At 36.5% G+C, this 16587-nt stretch overlaps 1 protein-coding gene across 2 annotated transcripts; it reads right to left on the bottom strand.

Annotated features, from left to right (window-relative positions):
• Positions 1-6376: 6376 nt before the first annotated feature.
• Positions 6377-14859, bottom strand: LOC121416861 (PHD finger protein 13-like). 2 transcript variants are annotated; one of them, XM_041610381.1, is made up of 5 exons: positions 14699-14859; positions 13427-13473; positions 12742-12855; positions 9972-10095; positions 6377-7139 (listed from the first exon to the last, which is right to left on the bottom strand). In XM_041610381.1, exons 1-5 carry the CDS (start codon positions 14718-14720, stop codon positions 6889-6891), a joined length of 558 nt encoding a protein of 185 aa, XP_041466315.1. In that variant the 5' UTR covers positions 14721-14859; the 3' UTR covers positions 6377-6888. The 2 variants fall into 2 exon arrangements, with proteins under 2 accessions (XP_041466315.1, XP_041466316.1); XM_041610382.1 differs by lacking the exon at positions 14699-14859 and adding an exon at positions 14556-14587.
• Between the last annotated feature and the right edge of the window lie 1728 nt (positions 14860-16587).

The following is a 16587-nucleotide window of genomic DNA, read 5'->3' as shown; positions in this document are numbered from 1 at the left end:
AAATTGTTATATTAAAATGTTTAGCTCGCATTGTTTGACTTATGAGATACCTAACCTCTTTGGAACTGAAATTCTTTCCTAATATTGACAAATGCTCCTTTATCATGTCAGTATATAAAAAAATTAAGCCGTGCTTCGCGCTCGCATTTAATTGTTTTAGACACACAGCTTTAATTGTTCTTTATTTGAATGAAAACGCACTTAGCCTGTCAAGTTTTCAGGTCGAATATCAAAAATTTTGAGCTAGCGCCCTTCGCTCTCTCATTATTTAATTGGTGATATTTGTATCATCTTCATTGATCACTAAAAACAGTTCTAATTGAGTCCCTTTTCACGTTACTAAGATAGCATTTCGGCTTGCGCTTCGCGCTCGCACCGTTTAGTTGGATATTTATCTATGTTCATGATTGTAAAAAAAAATGCTCATAATCTTCAGTTCTACGGACATAAAATATCAAAGAATTTTAGCTCGCGCTTCGCGCTGGCATGATATATAAAGACCACATGAAATACTTATTCTTGTTTATAACCATAAAAACTAATATATACTTAAAACTTCAGTCTTCAATTTGTTAGGACTACCCCCTGAAAAACCATCAAAAATCACATTATAGCGGCCAATCGAGAAAAATATTGATGAAAATATTTTTCGGCCCCCCCCCCCTATTGGCGAAAGCTAGATCCGCCCCTGGCATTTTCACTCTCTCGTTGATCTTACCTTTGTTATTTTTTTTAAGAGCAGGGACCCTATACATACCATTGCAGAGATGCCTGTTAATAGAGAGGGTAGTAGCCTAATGAAACAAAATTTTAAGGGCGTGTATGAGACAAATTTCCTCAAAGCTGCAAGTGAGTGAACAAAAAACAGAAGACATTTTTAATACAAAAATCTTATGTTATAAAGTTGATATAATCATTTTCCTTTCCTTTTTTCACTTCTCCCTTTCTTGGTCATGATTCTTTTTAGGGTCCAAGCCCCTCCCCCCCCCTGTATGCCAGTTGGGGGGAGCAAGATGACCTCAGGTGACATTTTTTATTCTCAATTAAATAGTAGGACCTCTCGTATATTTCATTCTATCATTCATTTCTCATTATTTTCTCCCTTTTCTTCTCTTTTTTTTGCAATTTGAAAAATTAAAGGGTGCCCCTCCCCCCTCTTTCATGTGTCTCCAGTATTGTTTCAAAATTTTATGTCTTCTGAAGTCCTAATTCTACGATTTCAAAACATCGTATGAAAGAAACACATCAAAAATAAAAACTGAATTCATATAATTTATTAAATTCTACATACATTTTAAAGAGAAAATTCACTTCTGTTGTTTTATACAAGAGTCATATACAAGTATTTTTTTGTATTTACAGTTTTCATGGTAATTTAAGTATGAAAATGCAACAAAATATAAACGGCAGTTCCATACCAAGACCACTGGAAATAGACCCCCATAATATTGAGATAAGATAATTTCTGTACAATATTTAAAATTCAAAATCTTAATTTACATACCATTTTACATGATGACATACAATTTAAAAAACAAATTTGTACAAATGTATTTCAAATGCTCCTTTCACAGTACATGCCGTTATTAGGAAAATGTTTAAGATTTAGAACACATGTACATGCAGTAAATTATTGACTTCAGATCAAATGTATACATGGTTGAAAAGGAACAATTTTTTAAGAAGGGGTACTGATCTGAACAAAAAAATGCCCCCCCCCCCCGAAAAATTAACAAAATGTTTCTTTCGATGGAATCTCAATCATGATTTAAAAATACCATCATTTGCAAAAGTTGAAGATCATCTGAAATTTGTGTGGATTGCATATATACATGCATGTTATTGTTATATACCGTAACGGTTTCAATGAAAGTGGCCTTTTAAGTATTTGCTAGCATTCATTCCATGTTTCATTTGAACAGTTAAAGGTAAAGTAGTATAAAGAAATTGTCCAATACCTTGACTAATCCTTTTGTAAGAAAAAAAGGATTTTGAAGTAAAAATACATTTGAAAATGAAGATACTCAAGCATTGGCAGCGGACGCCAAAAATTTTAGGGGGGACCACCACAATTTTTTGACAAGCCAAAAAAAATTGAGGGGGGACACAGGCAAAAAAATTGACAAGCAAAAAAAAAAAGGAAAAAGGCCATCAGCTAAAAATTTAGGGGGGATCGTCCCCCCCTACTGAAATTTAGGGGGGACACATCCCCCCGCCTATGTACTCAAGCTATTTGACAATTTCTTTGAACGAACTAATTCCACTTTAACCATTAATATCAGACACAGAATAAGGCCTGGGCCCCATTTCATAAAGCTGTTCGTAAGTTACAAATGACTTCCCAGCAGTTATGAATGATTTGAGTGTCATATGAGTTAATAAATTGAAATTGTTCTAATAAAGATTTGTGCAACGATTGGCTATCCATACTTAAACCACAATTTTAAACCAGGATTTAATTTAAACTCAAGCTCAGAATACGGGCCATAGACTTATACAATTTATACAACTGGGGAGTTTTTCATGAAACAGATAACACTTTTCACTGACGAATTTGTTCTGGTCCAATCAGATGCAAGGATATTGATAGCTTATGTGATTTCCACTCGTAAAAAGCTCCCCTGTACTACTACATGATATTGTGCGTTACTGAATGGCTTAGTCTCGCATTACAAAACTAAAATAAAAGTTTCGTGATAATTTAAAACTGCCAAAAACGCTACCCCATAACTTCTGCGTTTTGAACTTGAGCATGATAAAAGATTTTAAAATAACAAATTACAAATCTACACAAAGATTACCACTAATCCGAATACACAAAAGAGTTTTATACTCTGAGAATCTGTAACTTATGGAACAATCTTCCTGAGCATGTATTGGAGTCTACGGGTGTTTTACAAATTGAACAGGGTTGATTTGTGGTGGCGTAAGACTGTGCCAATTCTTCAGACATCACTGTATATTACCAGGAGCTGGACATAGAGGAACAGGAGATCCTGCATCCACAGCTGAAGCTTATTTATCAATGTTAATAGCACAACAGAAATTGAACTTAAATACAGGCAACATCAATTCATAGAATGATGCACCAAAGCATTAGAAACCATACTCTTCCCCTGAAACAAATGAGGCATATAAATGTTTGAACTCTTCAAAGAAATATGAACAAGACAAATGGATGCTAAGGCAGGGTTCCCACAAATATCTTTTTTTTTCATGACTAAATTGCTGCTTTCAACGACTTCCCGGACGTCCCGCGAGTTATGTAGAATTTGGAAGGTCACAAAACTGGGGCAAATCATGAACACCAATCACAGAGTACGAGAGTTGCCAGACAAGACTAGAGGTAAATGCAAATCCATGACTTTTCACAAATTTTCTGAAATCCCCGACTCAATGAGGATTTTGCATGACTGTGGATACGAAGTGAAGCAATTTGTTCAACTGCAGAGATTTCAAGGCTGCTACAGAAATAGAAAGCTGACAGCTATCTGTTTCATGGAATTTTTCAACATTTTTTTATTTCTCCTCGTACACTTACGGCTCGCTATCATGCAGCCACCATTCGGGGGTGCAACGGGGTGAACAGTGCAAAATCCCCCCCCCCAATGGGGCACATTGATTTTTGTCTTCATTTCATTAAAATATTGAAGAAAACCAAAATAGAGATTATCATTCTGTTTTGGCCTGAAATGCACTAAAACGGGAAAAAAATAAACTTAAATGGGGAAAAACAGTGACTTACTTCGGTTGTCGCGCAACTTCACTCCCCCTTTTTATCCGAGCTTAAGTACATAAACATAGGCCATTGAGTCCCCTGTACAGATCGCGCTAGAACTTCGGTCTCTGTATTTGGTGAGTGGAGCCAACGTAGTTCAGCAAAACAACCAACATAACAGAGACCGAAGCTTTTGGTCTACTACAGAAAGTGCTGCGATGGAACGCATCTCCAAAAGTGAAACGCAATAAGACTTCCAACCAATGGATTTTCCGTATTTGGGACTAGTTTTTCCTTTATTATTTTGCGTTTCAACCCCACCCTTTAGAGAACGGACCACAGACCTCTTAACAATAGAACATTTGAATTTCAGGAAACTGAAAACTGGGGACTCTACATGTGTAGCTTCACAAAGGGAAGCTTTCCCTTAATGATTTTAATAAAAACATCAAATTTAGAGAAAAAAAAATATTCAAAGTGATTCAATGAAAATCAAGAAAAAAGAAGAGAGTTGTGAATAATTAAAGATATTAATTTGCGATATCATACGCGACCAGCTCCACCATTCATCATGCAATGTAAGTTCCCCAAAATCCTTTTTTGATAAAATTTTTTTTTTTCTTCTGGAAGGGGACATTGTATCTGATGATACAGTATATCCTCTGCAGAGAAAAAATTACTCCTATTTTAAGAAAATGGCCATATGGACGAACTGCTTGGATGTGACGTCACAAAATAAAAAACTTTAAAAATGATTATTTTTGGTAGGATTTTCATAAACCTTCACCCATATTGTTCTCTATTTCTTCTGCTTTTAATAAATACTGCGTATCGTCAGAGTGACTACCTAGATATGTAATTCTACTGATAAAATGTGAGTTAAATGTATTAGGCATGATTGTGAAGCGATAGGGAGAAAATCACAAACATTCTTCATGAATTGTCACCTTTTTGTCAAAATGATGTAATGAAATATTGCATGGTTAATTGACTTTCTGAATCAATTTATCAACTTCGAAGTTCTGTACATGTACTTCCTTGAAAATAAAACCCACCATAAACATTTCACTCATTTTTTTTAATACTTCAATACAATCATTACAATGTCCAATGAATTTTCATTATTTCTATAAAAGTTGAAGTAAAAGATTTATACAAATTATTTCTTTCAGGGATATTTGAAAACATTATACAATATACAAAACAAAACAAAAAGTTTGAGCATTAACAGCACTAGAGAAGCACCATGAAAGACTTCCATTCTACATGTACAGAGCTGCCAACCTGAGCGAGAACATTTCAGTATTCTTAAAGCTGAAATATCAGTATTTTGGTGAGGAAATCAGTATTTTCAAAGAAATACAATCGGACAAACATCAAACCGAAAATTCAGAAATCAGTATTTTGCATGAAACCATCAGTATTCTTCTTTTTTTCAGTACTAAATACTGAAAATCCATACAAATTGGCAGCTCTGCTTGTACTATAAAGGAGAGAATGGGCAAAAAAATATACTGTGTGAAGTATTTTTAGTAAATTTATCTACAAGTATCTCTCAAGAATGCAAGAAAAAAAAAAGAATTTTAATGAATGTGAGAATAGAGCTCTAGGTAAAACAGTTTGCTATCAGTATCTGACTCTAATAATGATGACATCTAACCTGATGATACTGTTCTTGTATAGTGCATTAATTATCGCATAAAACATTATCGTTTGATATTACAAGAAAATTGTTACTTCTGACGTTCTGACCCTCTTTCGTGGGATGTTGTGCATGTCTCTCGTTGTTGAGCGACTTGACCATTTCTCCACCTCTTGGTAACATTGTTTGAAAAAAAGTTTGGTAATATGCTTTTCACACTGCATTTCCTCGGCAGAGAGAATCAGGTTCAGCCCAGTGAGTCATTCTCCTGGGGGAGCTGAGGGAGTTGTACTGGGTATTCGGTAGCCTAGGCAGGCAGAGATACACTTCTAGTGAGTTGAGCAAGAAAACCATCAGCAGTCGTGAGATTCCTTAACCCCATACTATCCTTGAACCCGGATTGTCTTTAACCCCATACTATCTATTTTTTGGTTTCACACTGTCTTGCTTAACCCCACACTATTTGTTTAGCGTGCCAATTTTCGGCGCGATTGCGTTGTCCACGGCCGAGATCCCCCCCCGGCCATATGAACTCCTAAAATACCGCGGAATCTTGCACAGCTCATGAATGATGATTTTGCCACACAGAGCGTGATTAACATGCAATTTCGGCTTCTGCGATTGGCTAATGCTTAGCCCGTTTTCTTTTCACACTGCAACTCTTAGCACCGCAATTGTGGTGCCAGCACCGCAATAAGCCAGCTACATGTAACCCTGCTTTTTAGCAGGGCCAGATACATAGTACTGTGCTAGCCCACTTCGCTGAAACGTAGTGTGAAAACGCAGTGGGCTATAAAGCTGAACCCAGGGAAATATGTGTAGTGTGAAAAGCATATTAACAGGTGAAACTTTTGGGAGATTCCCGCCCACTCATCGAGAGCCACAAGGTCCGTACTGTAGAATACTGTTTGTGACTGGACATAAATGGTCACCTCTCCGCAATATTGTTATGAAAAATAAGTGTTTCTTGGAGAGATGAAACTGTTGAAGGTTCCTAAACGTTCACCCCACAAGGAGAGCAGCTGTTCTGTATAATAACGTTTTTTGTTACCAAGCACCAATGGTAATTTCTCCACCAGTTGGCAACACCGTTTTTTGTAAGATTATTGACGCAAAAGTTCCTACATGTTCATCCAACAAGGAAAGCAGCTGTTCTGCAGAATATCGACCTGGAACTGAACATCAATGGTCCTATGTCCACCTCTTGGTAACATTGTTTCTTGACAAGATCAAACTGTTGAAGGTTCCTAAACGTTCATCCCACAAGGAGAGCAGCTGTTCTGCGGAATAACGGCTTGCAGCCAAGTGTCAATGGTCATATGTCCACCTCTTGGCAAAATTGTTTCTTGGATAGATAATACCGTTGAAGATCCTCTTGCGTACAACCATGCTGAGGGATCGTAAGCAGACCATTTTGTGACCAACCATTAATGGCCTCTTGTCCCCCTCACAGATACACTGTCTCAACAAAATCTTACAATGTTTTAACCTGTCCATGTTCAGGATAAAAATCAGACCTTTCGCCCCGCTAACTTTCCCCGGGACCGTATAGCTCTGAGAACTGTTTCTTCGGCTCCCGCTGCCTGTTTGACTTACGGATACTGCTTCGAGTGTCTCTACACTGAGTGCAAATGAAGATGTCTGGCACGTTCGTTTTACGGATCTTGGCACAGGACAGGTGGACCCAAGTCATGCACTCGCTGCATTCGATCATGGGACGGCCGGCGAAGGGTTTGTTGCAGAAGCAGGTGATAAGGTTCCAGTCTTCGTCTTTCTCACCTGGAACAAAACAAAATACACAATACAATCTTACAGAATCAAATAATTATACTTGCTAAAAACACAGCACTTGTCACTTACATGTTCTTCATCAGAAGTCTCTCAGCACTATTGTAGTGTTTCAATTCCTTCCAGATGGGTGTTCCATAAAGCTGTTCGTAAAGTTACGCACAACTTTGCGCATGACTGGAACATGAATGATCTTAGGTCCTAACTCAATTACATAGGGATATCACTTGGCATGAGAAAGTGTTACCAGCCTTGTGTAAGGTCATTCATATCTTACGAACAGCTTTATGAAACACCCACCTGATGGGCGTTTCATAAAGCTGTTTGTAAAGACCACTGGAACATGTTCCTAAGTGCAACATCAGCTACATAGCCAATAGGGATATATCATGTACTACAAGAAAGGGTTACCAGTCGTGCGTTTAGTCAATCGTAGCCTAATCAAACAGCTTTATGAAACACCCACCTGATGGGCGTTTCATAAAGCTGTTTGTAAAGTTACGCATGACCACTGGAACATGTTCCTAAGTGCAACATCAGCTACATAGCCAATAGGGATATATCATGTACTACAAGAAAGGGTTACCAGTCGTGCGTTTAGTCAATCGTAGCCTAATCAAACAGCTTTATGAAACACCCACCTGATGGGCGTTTCATAAAGCTGTTTGTAAAGTTACGCATGACCACTGGAACATGTTCCTAAGTGCAACATCAGCTACATAGCCAATAGGGATATATCATGTACTACAAGAAAGGGTTACCAGTCGTGCGTTTAGTCAATCGTAGCCTAATCAAACAGCTTTATGAAACACCCACCAGGTTTCTGCTCACCTCACCTGGATTGAGTGAATCACAATGTGGATCAAATTCTTGGGGGGGGGGGGTTCATGCCGGGATTCGATTATGCTGGGATTCAAACCCACAACCAATGTTTCAAAGCCTACATTTTGTTGCTCGTTTGGAAACGTTTTGTAAGATCGGAGAACTCCAGAAAACTGAAATTCACATCCAAGAAACGATTGTCAAACAAATAGAGGCTTCAAGATGCACAGATGTAGCAGACCTTATTGTTTTTCATAGGTCATATGATTTGACCATGTGAGAAGTGGACCAACTACTTGTACACAAAATGATATAGAATACCAAAGTGTGAAGTCATCTGTGTTTGATGATTTTGGTAGAGCATGATGACCCCCCCCCCACCCAAATATGGTGGGAATCGGTCCATGGGGCCCCAGGATATGACCTCATGAATACATAATCATCCCCATTGAAGTCAATGAATAATGTACCTGTGTACATTGACTTCAGTGGGGCTAATTATGTATGAATTCATGAGGTCGTATCTAGGGCCACCGTGGACCGAGTCCCACCAAATTCTGGTAGTGGGTTTTTTTCATCATGCTCTACCAAACTATGGTATCAAAAATGCTGAAAAGAAAAAAAATGTGATGTCATCATTGCAGTAATCTATCATAAACCAGGCAAATAGCCCCCCCCCCCCCCCCCGGGGGAGGGGTGGGTCACACTCCACATGCCCTGCTACGCCCCCGCTTCCAGAAAAAGTGTCGAAAAGGGTCCCGTTTCAGGCACTCAGACGGAGTCAAAAGGGCTGCATTTCGGCACCATTCGCTAGTAAATCGCCCATAAGGGTAGCCTTTTCTTTCTCTCTTCACGCCATTTAGGGTTGCTAATTAGGTTAGGAAAATTACAACATTTAGGGGTGCAAATTTGAGGAGACCCGGGAGCAGACCTAAGCCACAAACACCATGAAAAGCGATTTTAAAGGATACAAAATAATCCTTGCACACGCCGGCGCGCGCAAGGAAAGCAGCACTTTTGAGAGCTACCCCCGTACAGTCCTACATGTAGCTAGTCTCTTACACCTGGCTCTATACTAGGCAGCACACATTATCCACAGGTATCAAATTAGGGGATTTCCCTGTTCACGCCACTTAGGGTGGCTTTTCTCATGGGTTACGCCATTTAGGGTGCATTTCTGAGGATGTCGGACACGGGTGGGTAGCAGTCCATGTGGAGACCCCCCCCCGGGATAGCCCCTGTTCACAGTTTTTCTTCATTGGTGTAAACGGACAGGTATTTTCACATTTCATGCCTACTCTGGATCCTGGAAGAGTAAGAGAACTATTAAAGGGATGGTCTGGGCTGAAAGTATTTATGGCTTAATACATAGAGTGGAATTTACTGTGCAAAATGCCAAAAATTTAATCAAAATCGGATAACAAATAACAAAGTTATTGAATTTTAAAGTTTAGCAATATTTTGTGAAAACAGTTGCTATGAATATTCATTAGGTGGGCTGATGATGTCACATCTCCACTTGTTCTTTTGTATTTTATTATATGAAACTAAGTTTATTCAAAATTTCCTCTCCAAGAACTAAAAAAATTGGATTGACAACTGATTTAGTGCATTACAATGTAGATATTTATTGCTGCAACTTATTTAATTACAAGGGAGCCATATTATTCACAGTTTCACACAAGTATGAAGAAAACTTGAATAAACCTAATTTCATATACATTCATATACATAATTTCATATACATTCATATACATAATTTCATATATACATGTAAAATACAAAAGATCAAGTGGAGATGTGACAACATCAGCCCACCTAATGAATATTCATAATGACTGTTTTCACAAAATATTGCTAAACTTTAAAGTTCAGTAACTTTATTATTTGTTATCCAATTTTAATGAAATTTTCGGCATTTCGCTCAACGAATTCTACTCTATGTATTAAGATATAAACATGTTCAGCCTGGAGCTTCCCTTTAAAAAGTGATGAACTTACGTATATTTGACATTTTTCCTTTCTTGGAATATCTTTCTCTTGGGCTGATATCTGAATCTGCTCCACTTCCTATGCTATTACCCTCACTGTCTAAGGGACTAATGCTTCTCTTCTTTACACGTTCCTGAAAAGAAAAAATGTTTTTAGCTCATTAATTTGGATTAAACTGATACTTTGTCAATGTGATGACAATTTGTCATCACTTGCTAAAAACTAATATTTCTAATTAAATTTATATATAAAATATACATTTATTGGACCATTCTCTAAAATTGATTTGGTCATTTTTATCAATCTATTTATTCATATACATTAATTCATTATATGTATTAAAATAAGTATATAACATTACAATGAATAATGAAAATAATAAACAAAATGAATGAATAAATATAAATACATACATAAATAAATAATTCAGTAAAAACAATAAATGAATAAATAAATAAATAAATAAATACATTAATAACAAATTAATTCATGTATTTTTAAATGAATATACAAACAATAAAGATTACCAATAAAACATGCATAGTTTTCTCTGCAACAATATATTTCACCCCCTACTATCATTCCATCTTACACCCCTATCAAGAGAATGAACTGTTCCATCTATTCTGTGATGTCATGCCCCCAATCCCAAATATGGAAAGCATGACCCAGTGCGTGGGAGAGCTCTTGGTAAACAGAGTGGTGAATACACACAACTCTGTGATACCTAGTGAGCAATGGAACTACAATAGGCATACAGACAAGTTACCAGTCTTCTTTGCTATCTTCTCTCAAATTCAATATGATAATAAGGGAGGTGAGTGCACTGAAAAGACCAGTCATATGTAAATAAGGACCTATTGAAAATGAATATTCATGATTTCGAGGGAAGTGGATTAAATAGATGTGTCAGTTTTCAAAGAACTTGCTGTATGGCACTTAGATTTCAACATGATCTATATACATGTATATGCACAGTTCAATCATACTTTATATAAATGGAGAAAATGTTTAAAATATATATCTTTGGCATTCAAAGAATACTCATTACTGTATGGTTGAGAAAAAATAAAACCCTTCAAAAGTGAAAATCTATCCATGAATCAATTCTCTAGATAGCCACTTGAAACTTCTCTTCAGCATACTCCAACTCTCACAGAAATAAAGCCCTCAGACATTTTTTTGTTGTTTACTTTACAATCATTTATCATCATCATTGGTGACAAGGGTTAACTTGAGCCTTGGCAGACACCGATTCTTAGGTGCTTTATGATCAAAATTTGCCAATCAATATGAAATATTTCCTTCCATTATTCAATCCCTTAACCAAGTTTTAATACATTTAAATATAGCAGATTCAAATGGCTAATCTGCAAAAATCTTTTCAACTCTGGCCAAAAAAATATAAAAATAAAAAATAAACTAAGATGTGTTTGCATTATTTCATCTGAAAAAGGGCCTAGACTTTGGGATTTCACAACTAATACATTCAAATCAGCAGATTTAAATGGCTAACATGCAAAAATCTCTTCAACTTTGGGATTTCACAACTAATGTAAGGTGGACTTTAATAAGCAGTCCCAATAGTTTCAACTGCAATGGGCAAAATCAAAGGTGACAAAACTTTGGCTCCTGCCATAATTGTTCCAGGCATTATTTCATCTTAAAGCCACTGCACACCTTATGACTGGTCTGCGACCCGATTTTGGAAAAAAAAATCGCATTTTGCTCATTTTCTGAAGATGTGAATGGAACATTTCATATTATATGAGGTTCAAATTGATTGAAATAATAATATTATAACCATTTTGAATGATTACAAGCTCTTATTTTGAATTCCAAATTAGTTTCTAATCGTAGCCAATCGTACGACTGCTATGACATCATTACGACTCGACATTAAATTCGTTTTTATTCTAAGAAGGGTGATAGCATAGTCACAAATTGATTCGTACAATGATTTAGAACATTACACAGTAAGTCTTACTGAGTAAGATATTCCAAATTTAAATATTAGCATCAAATTCTACTACATGTTATTCTGAAATCGGGTCGCAGACCAGTCGCAAGGTGTGCAGTCGCCTTTACAACATGTAGATGTACCTGTTCGGATGGGGTTGTAAGAGTGTTTTATTTATATGTAGATTTACATGTAGGGAAGGGTATGTACAGTGTAACCCAGGGTTTAAGTTCTAGTGATTTGATAAGGGTGTAGAATAGCGGAGGTATTGTCACCGGAGCATTGTCATGGATGGAACCGCTTAGTTACCAGTACCGACATGTTAACAGAATGCTACATACATAAGCACTTGCCAGATTGCCCAGGGCATGTAAAAGTTATAGTCGGGCAAGGGTTTTGAAGTAAAGACCAAAACTACTTGCCCAAATTATGCAAGCAAAATTCTCACAGTAGAATTACCAAAATTAGGGTCGATATGATATACCGACCCTAAGTTTGGTCATGGCGGGCAAGATAAAATCACTTTATATAAACACAAATACAAGAACAAGGTACATCAGTTCATGTCAAAACAGAGAAAAAAAGTCAATGTTTTCTAAAACCATAATATTTTCTTTTGAAGAAGTAAAACCTTTTATCAAGGACTTTTTCAGGCAAGTATATTCAAACTATTTAAAAATTTACCTGCCTGACAGGGCAAGTGCTTCTAAAAAAATATGTAGTTAATCTACTTTAATTTAGACCATACAGTGTACACATCTTTCCAAATTTGGCTGAGAATAGTCTACTGTACATGTATTACAACAGGATAATGCTTACCGGTGTTTTAGGAACATAGGGTATGTCTCCGTTGTGTAGGGATGCTTCATAGTCAAGAACCCACGTACAGAACGTACTGAAATCAGTCAGGACAGGCTGTTTGGCCACCAAATCCTAATAGAATATGAGTATAGATTCAAATGATAATCATATAGCACTCACAGCGCTTTACACAATGATGGAAAAGAAAATTATGTGATTAAAAAGCAGTCTTGAGGTGTTTCTTAATACTACCAAAGAAGGAGTCTTGTGAAATGTGAATAAGAATGTACATGAAATGAATGATATTAAGATATTAACCATCTGGCCTGCTAAACGAGATTAAGGAGATCTGCATCATAAATCTACATGTTCAATGTTATTGCCATTCATTACAGAATTAACATTGTAAGAATTTACTGTAGGGTAGATATGTATGCAATAATCCTTCTAGATGTTACTACTTTTAGACAAATTGAATTATTACCAACAAAAACAGCACAGTACTTTAGAGGGACTGAAAAGTGAAAATGTGAGAACTATGCATTTAAAAAAAACAATTCTTTAAATGACCATACGAACAGGTTTTATACTGAAAATAAAATAGACAAAATAGTGCTAGTTGAGCAAAGAATGTAAAAAGGAAAAGGGAGGGCTGACATGGCTTATTTTGAGGTCTAAAAAATGTAAATGGTTACAAACTTACCTCTTTCTCTGCTTTTGGCTTCTTCATCCCCCTCGACGCAATGGGAGCTGTGAAAAAAAGAAAGAAAAGTACTTGCATCATAACATTGACAATGCTCTCATTTGCTATATTAAACTATAGGCCTACTCCTTTCATAATCCTTCCAATTAAATTTCAGTGGGAAAAGCAGGCGAACGTCGCAGTATGGAAGGCATGGGTGAAAAAAAGGAATGTGTCCAGGGGCCGATTGCACGAAAGGGTCTTTGCAAGGACCGTCTTTCGTGTCGCCCATCTTTTATGATGCGCCATGTGAAACGCATTTCAAATAAATCACCTGCAAACATATTTCATTCGTCCGTTAAAATTAACAAAATATTTGTTTATAAAATGATGTGATATATCATGAAATTGTATAAAATTTGATTTAAAAGCAAGCTAACGAATTTTATTTTTTATCATAAATTTCAGAAACACCCCACTTATAGCGTATCATAAAAGATGGGCGACACGAAAGACGGTCCTTGGAAAGACCCTTTCGTGCAATCGGCCCCTGTTCTTTTTATTTTAGACAAAGTCACAAATATCGATGAGCCCCGTTGGGGGGATTTTGCATTGTTAACCCCTAATGGTGGCTGCACGATAGCGAGCCGTATTGTACTTTGTAGTGTTGGTGTCGACATGGTCGAGGAGAAATTTAAAAAAAAATGTTTAAAATTTAACTCCTCGATCAGTCAATCTCGAAACAGACGGCTGCCAGCTGTCTACTATCTAATATGATTTACAGTTAGGAAAAGCGATAAAGCACTGTAATCATATGGTCTCCCTTTTCACGATTTTATCTCTTTTTTTCAAAACAGGGACGCCGAACCGTTTTTTATTTTTTATTTTACCTCTCTCAACCTCAGACTCAGTCAGATCAGGCTTTAGCGCGCAGGCAGGCTGCACGACTAGTCGAAAATATATCCCATAACAATCCAACATGATCAAAGAAAAACACTGCATATAAATTATCTATCATGCATCACACAATAAGTTTAGTAGGAACATGTAGCTAAAATATTTGATTTTCAAGATTCGGGTAGCTTCTAAGGATACACAGTTGTGAAAAGCGAGAAAACAACGCAAAATATGGTCTCTCCTTTTCACTAACTTCACTTTTTCAACAGGGACGCCGAACCGTTATACACGCAAGAGCCATTGAGACGACCGAAATAAGGCGAAAAATCAGTCCGACGACAGGGCATAAAAATGCTGTTTTCAATTGTATTAGATTAGAAAAATACCAGGACTTACCAGAAAGGAGATCAGTAGACATGTCTGGTCGTTGTTTTACTATTAGATTAACAAATTAATCGGGAGATCATCCAAAAACAGACCTTTTCTCGACGTTTTACGTTCCAACTCTCGCAAAATTGACAGCCAAAACCTCAACAATACGCTTCAATTGAATTGATCGAGTTCAAAGGGCGTGACCCGTAATCTCATTTGCATCCGTAATGACATTCGACGATTCCATTATTCATTAGAGGGGTAGATCTTAATTTTTATTCCGCTGCACAGTTCGAGTGAATTTGGATGCATTGCAAGGTGACCTTTAGGGGAAGTTCACCCTGAAGAAAACTTTGTCGTGAAAATAGCAGAAAAATAGTTAAAAATATTGGTGAAGGTTTGAGGAAAATCCGTTAAAGAGTAAGAAAGTTATTAGAGTTCAAAATTTGGGATATGTGACGTCATAAACGAGCAGCTGCCCCATGTGTTATGTAATATAAAATGTATGAATTTCAAATTTTGTATGGTTCCTGATGCCTTAATTTTGTTTTCTTTTCATGATCGGGTATGAAATGATTTGTCTATTGATATACAAAAGTTACAGTGAAAACCATTTTCAATTTTCTGAGAAAATGACATTTCATTGATTTTTTTACCATTCGCTATGTAGGAATGCTGCTCGCATATGACGTCACAAATCAAATAATTGAAATTCTAATAACTTTTTAATTACTGGATGAATTTTTCTCAAACCTTCGGCAATATTTATTATTATTTTTTCTGCTATTTTTACAATAAACTTTTTGTCAGGGTGAACTTCCCCTTTAAATTCAGATATGGGGAGGCCTATATCTTTATGGGGGAGGAGCTAAAACCGAACTATCCACTTCAATGATTATAAAATGGAAAAAAAAGTAGGGAAAACACTAGGTTAGAAAATACCCGAAAGACGAAAAAGGGAAGAGAGACAAAAAAAGAGCTATGGGCATATGCATGTCGCTCAGTGATCAAGTCCACCCCAGAAAGATATTGAAAATTTCATCAAAATCGGACGTAAGATATGAAAGCTATGACATTTTTTAATTTCCCTTCTTTATCAGAAAACAGATATTATGCATGACAGATGCTAGTGAAATAGTTGATGATCTCCCTATAGTATTGTTTGAATTATATATAGGCCTACGGTTTTTTTTTATACAGATAGAACAATAAAAAAAATAATGACCAACTTGACCAAAGCACAGAATAATAAACCATGCCAACTCAACATGTTCAAGGCCAAATGAAATTTTATTCAATTGTATTTTTTTCTTCAATTCATTTGTTTTCTTGTTATCAGGTAATGGTGAGCGTTTTGCTTGAGTAAAAATTAGTCTAATTATTTTCAACCCGGAGCACGTACCCTTTCAATGCGGCGCAAGGGAAAATGGCATTCTACAGTGCGTATCAAAAAAAAGTGTACACTTTGAAAAAGCTCTGGGAATTAAAAAATATACAACATGTGGGTAATTTTTTGACATATAATCTTGGGTTAGGGTCTCATCTATCACATGAAAGTAAAAGTTTTGACAGAATGTTACAATTGAGTGAGCACTGTCCATTTTTGTAAAGCTCGCAGAAATCTGTTTGCGCAGAAATGCTCGTTTTCACGCTGTATAAAGGGGAAAGGGCGAAATCAAACTTACCTTGCGAAACATTTCTCTTACATTTCCCTTGCACTTTCAGTCAGTTGAAATAAAACGGATACGTTCAACCATTTTGTAACAATTTTCCACCTAAATTGAAATTTCAACACTTAGTAAGCACAACCTTTACCATTTTTGTGCCAGGTGGATCTGAGGACATAACTGCATGAATCTAAAGAAAAGTTAAAATCAGACATCTCTAGCATTTTTTCACTAAGTTTTTATCAT

This window comes from Lytechinus variegatus, chromosome 6 (genome assembly GCF_018143015.1).
Source record: "Lytechinus variegatus isolate NC3 chromosome 6, Lvar_3.0, whole genome shotgun sequence".
Taxonomy (NCBI): domain Eukaryota; kingdom Metazoa; phylum Echinodermata; class Echinoidea; order Temnopleuroida; family Toxopneustidae; genus Lytechinus; species Lytechinus variegatus.
The sequence above is the reverse complement of the archived record's forward strand: the minus strand, read 5'-3'. Positions and strand labels throughout refer to the sequence as shown.

Bases quoted from the DNA above. Each gene is read 5' to 3' on its own strand.
- LOC121416861 (XM_041610381.1), bottom strand. From the start codon at position 14,720: ATGTCTACTGATCTCCTTTCTG. The intron at 13,474-14,698 runs GTAAGTCCTGGT...TTTTTTTCACAG, and splicing joins GTCTACTGATCTCCTTTCTG to CTCCCATTGCGTCGAGGGGG. The intron at 12,856-13,426 runs GTAAGTTTGTAA...ATATTCTATTAG, and splicing joins AGCCAAAAGCAGAGAAAGAG to GATTTGGTGGCCAAACAGCC.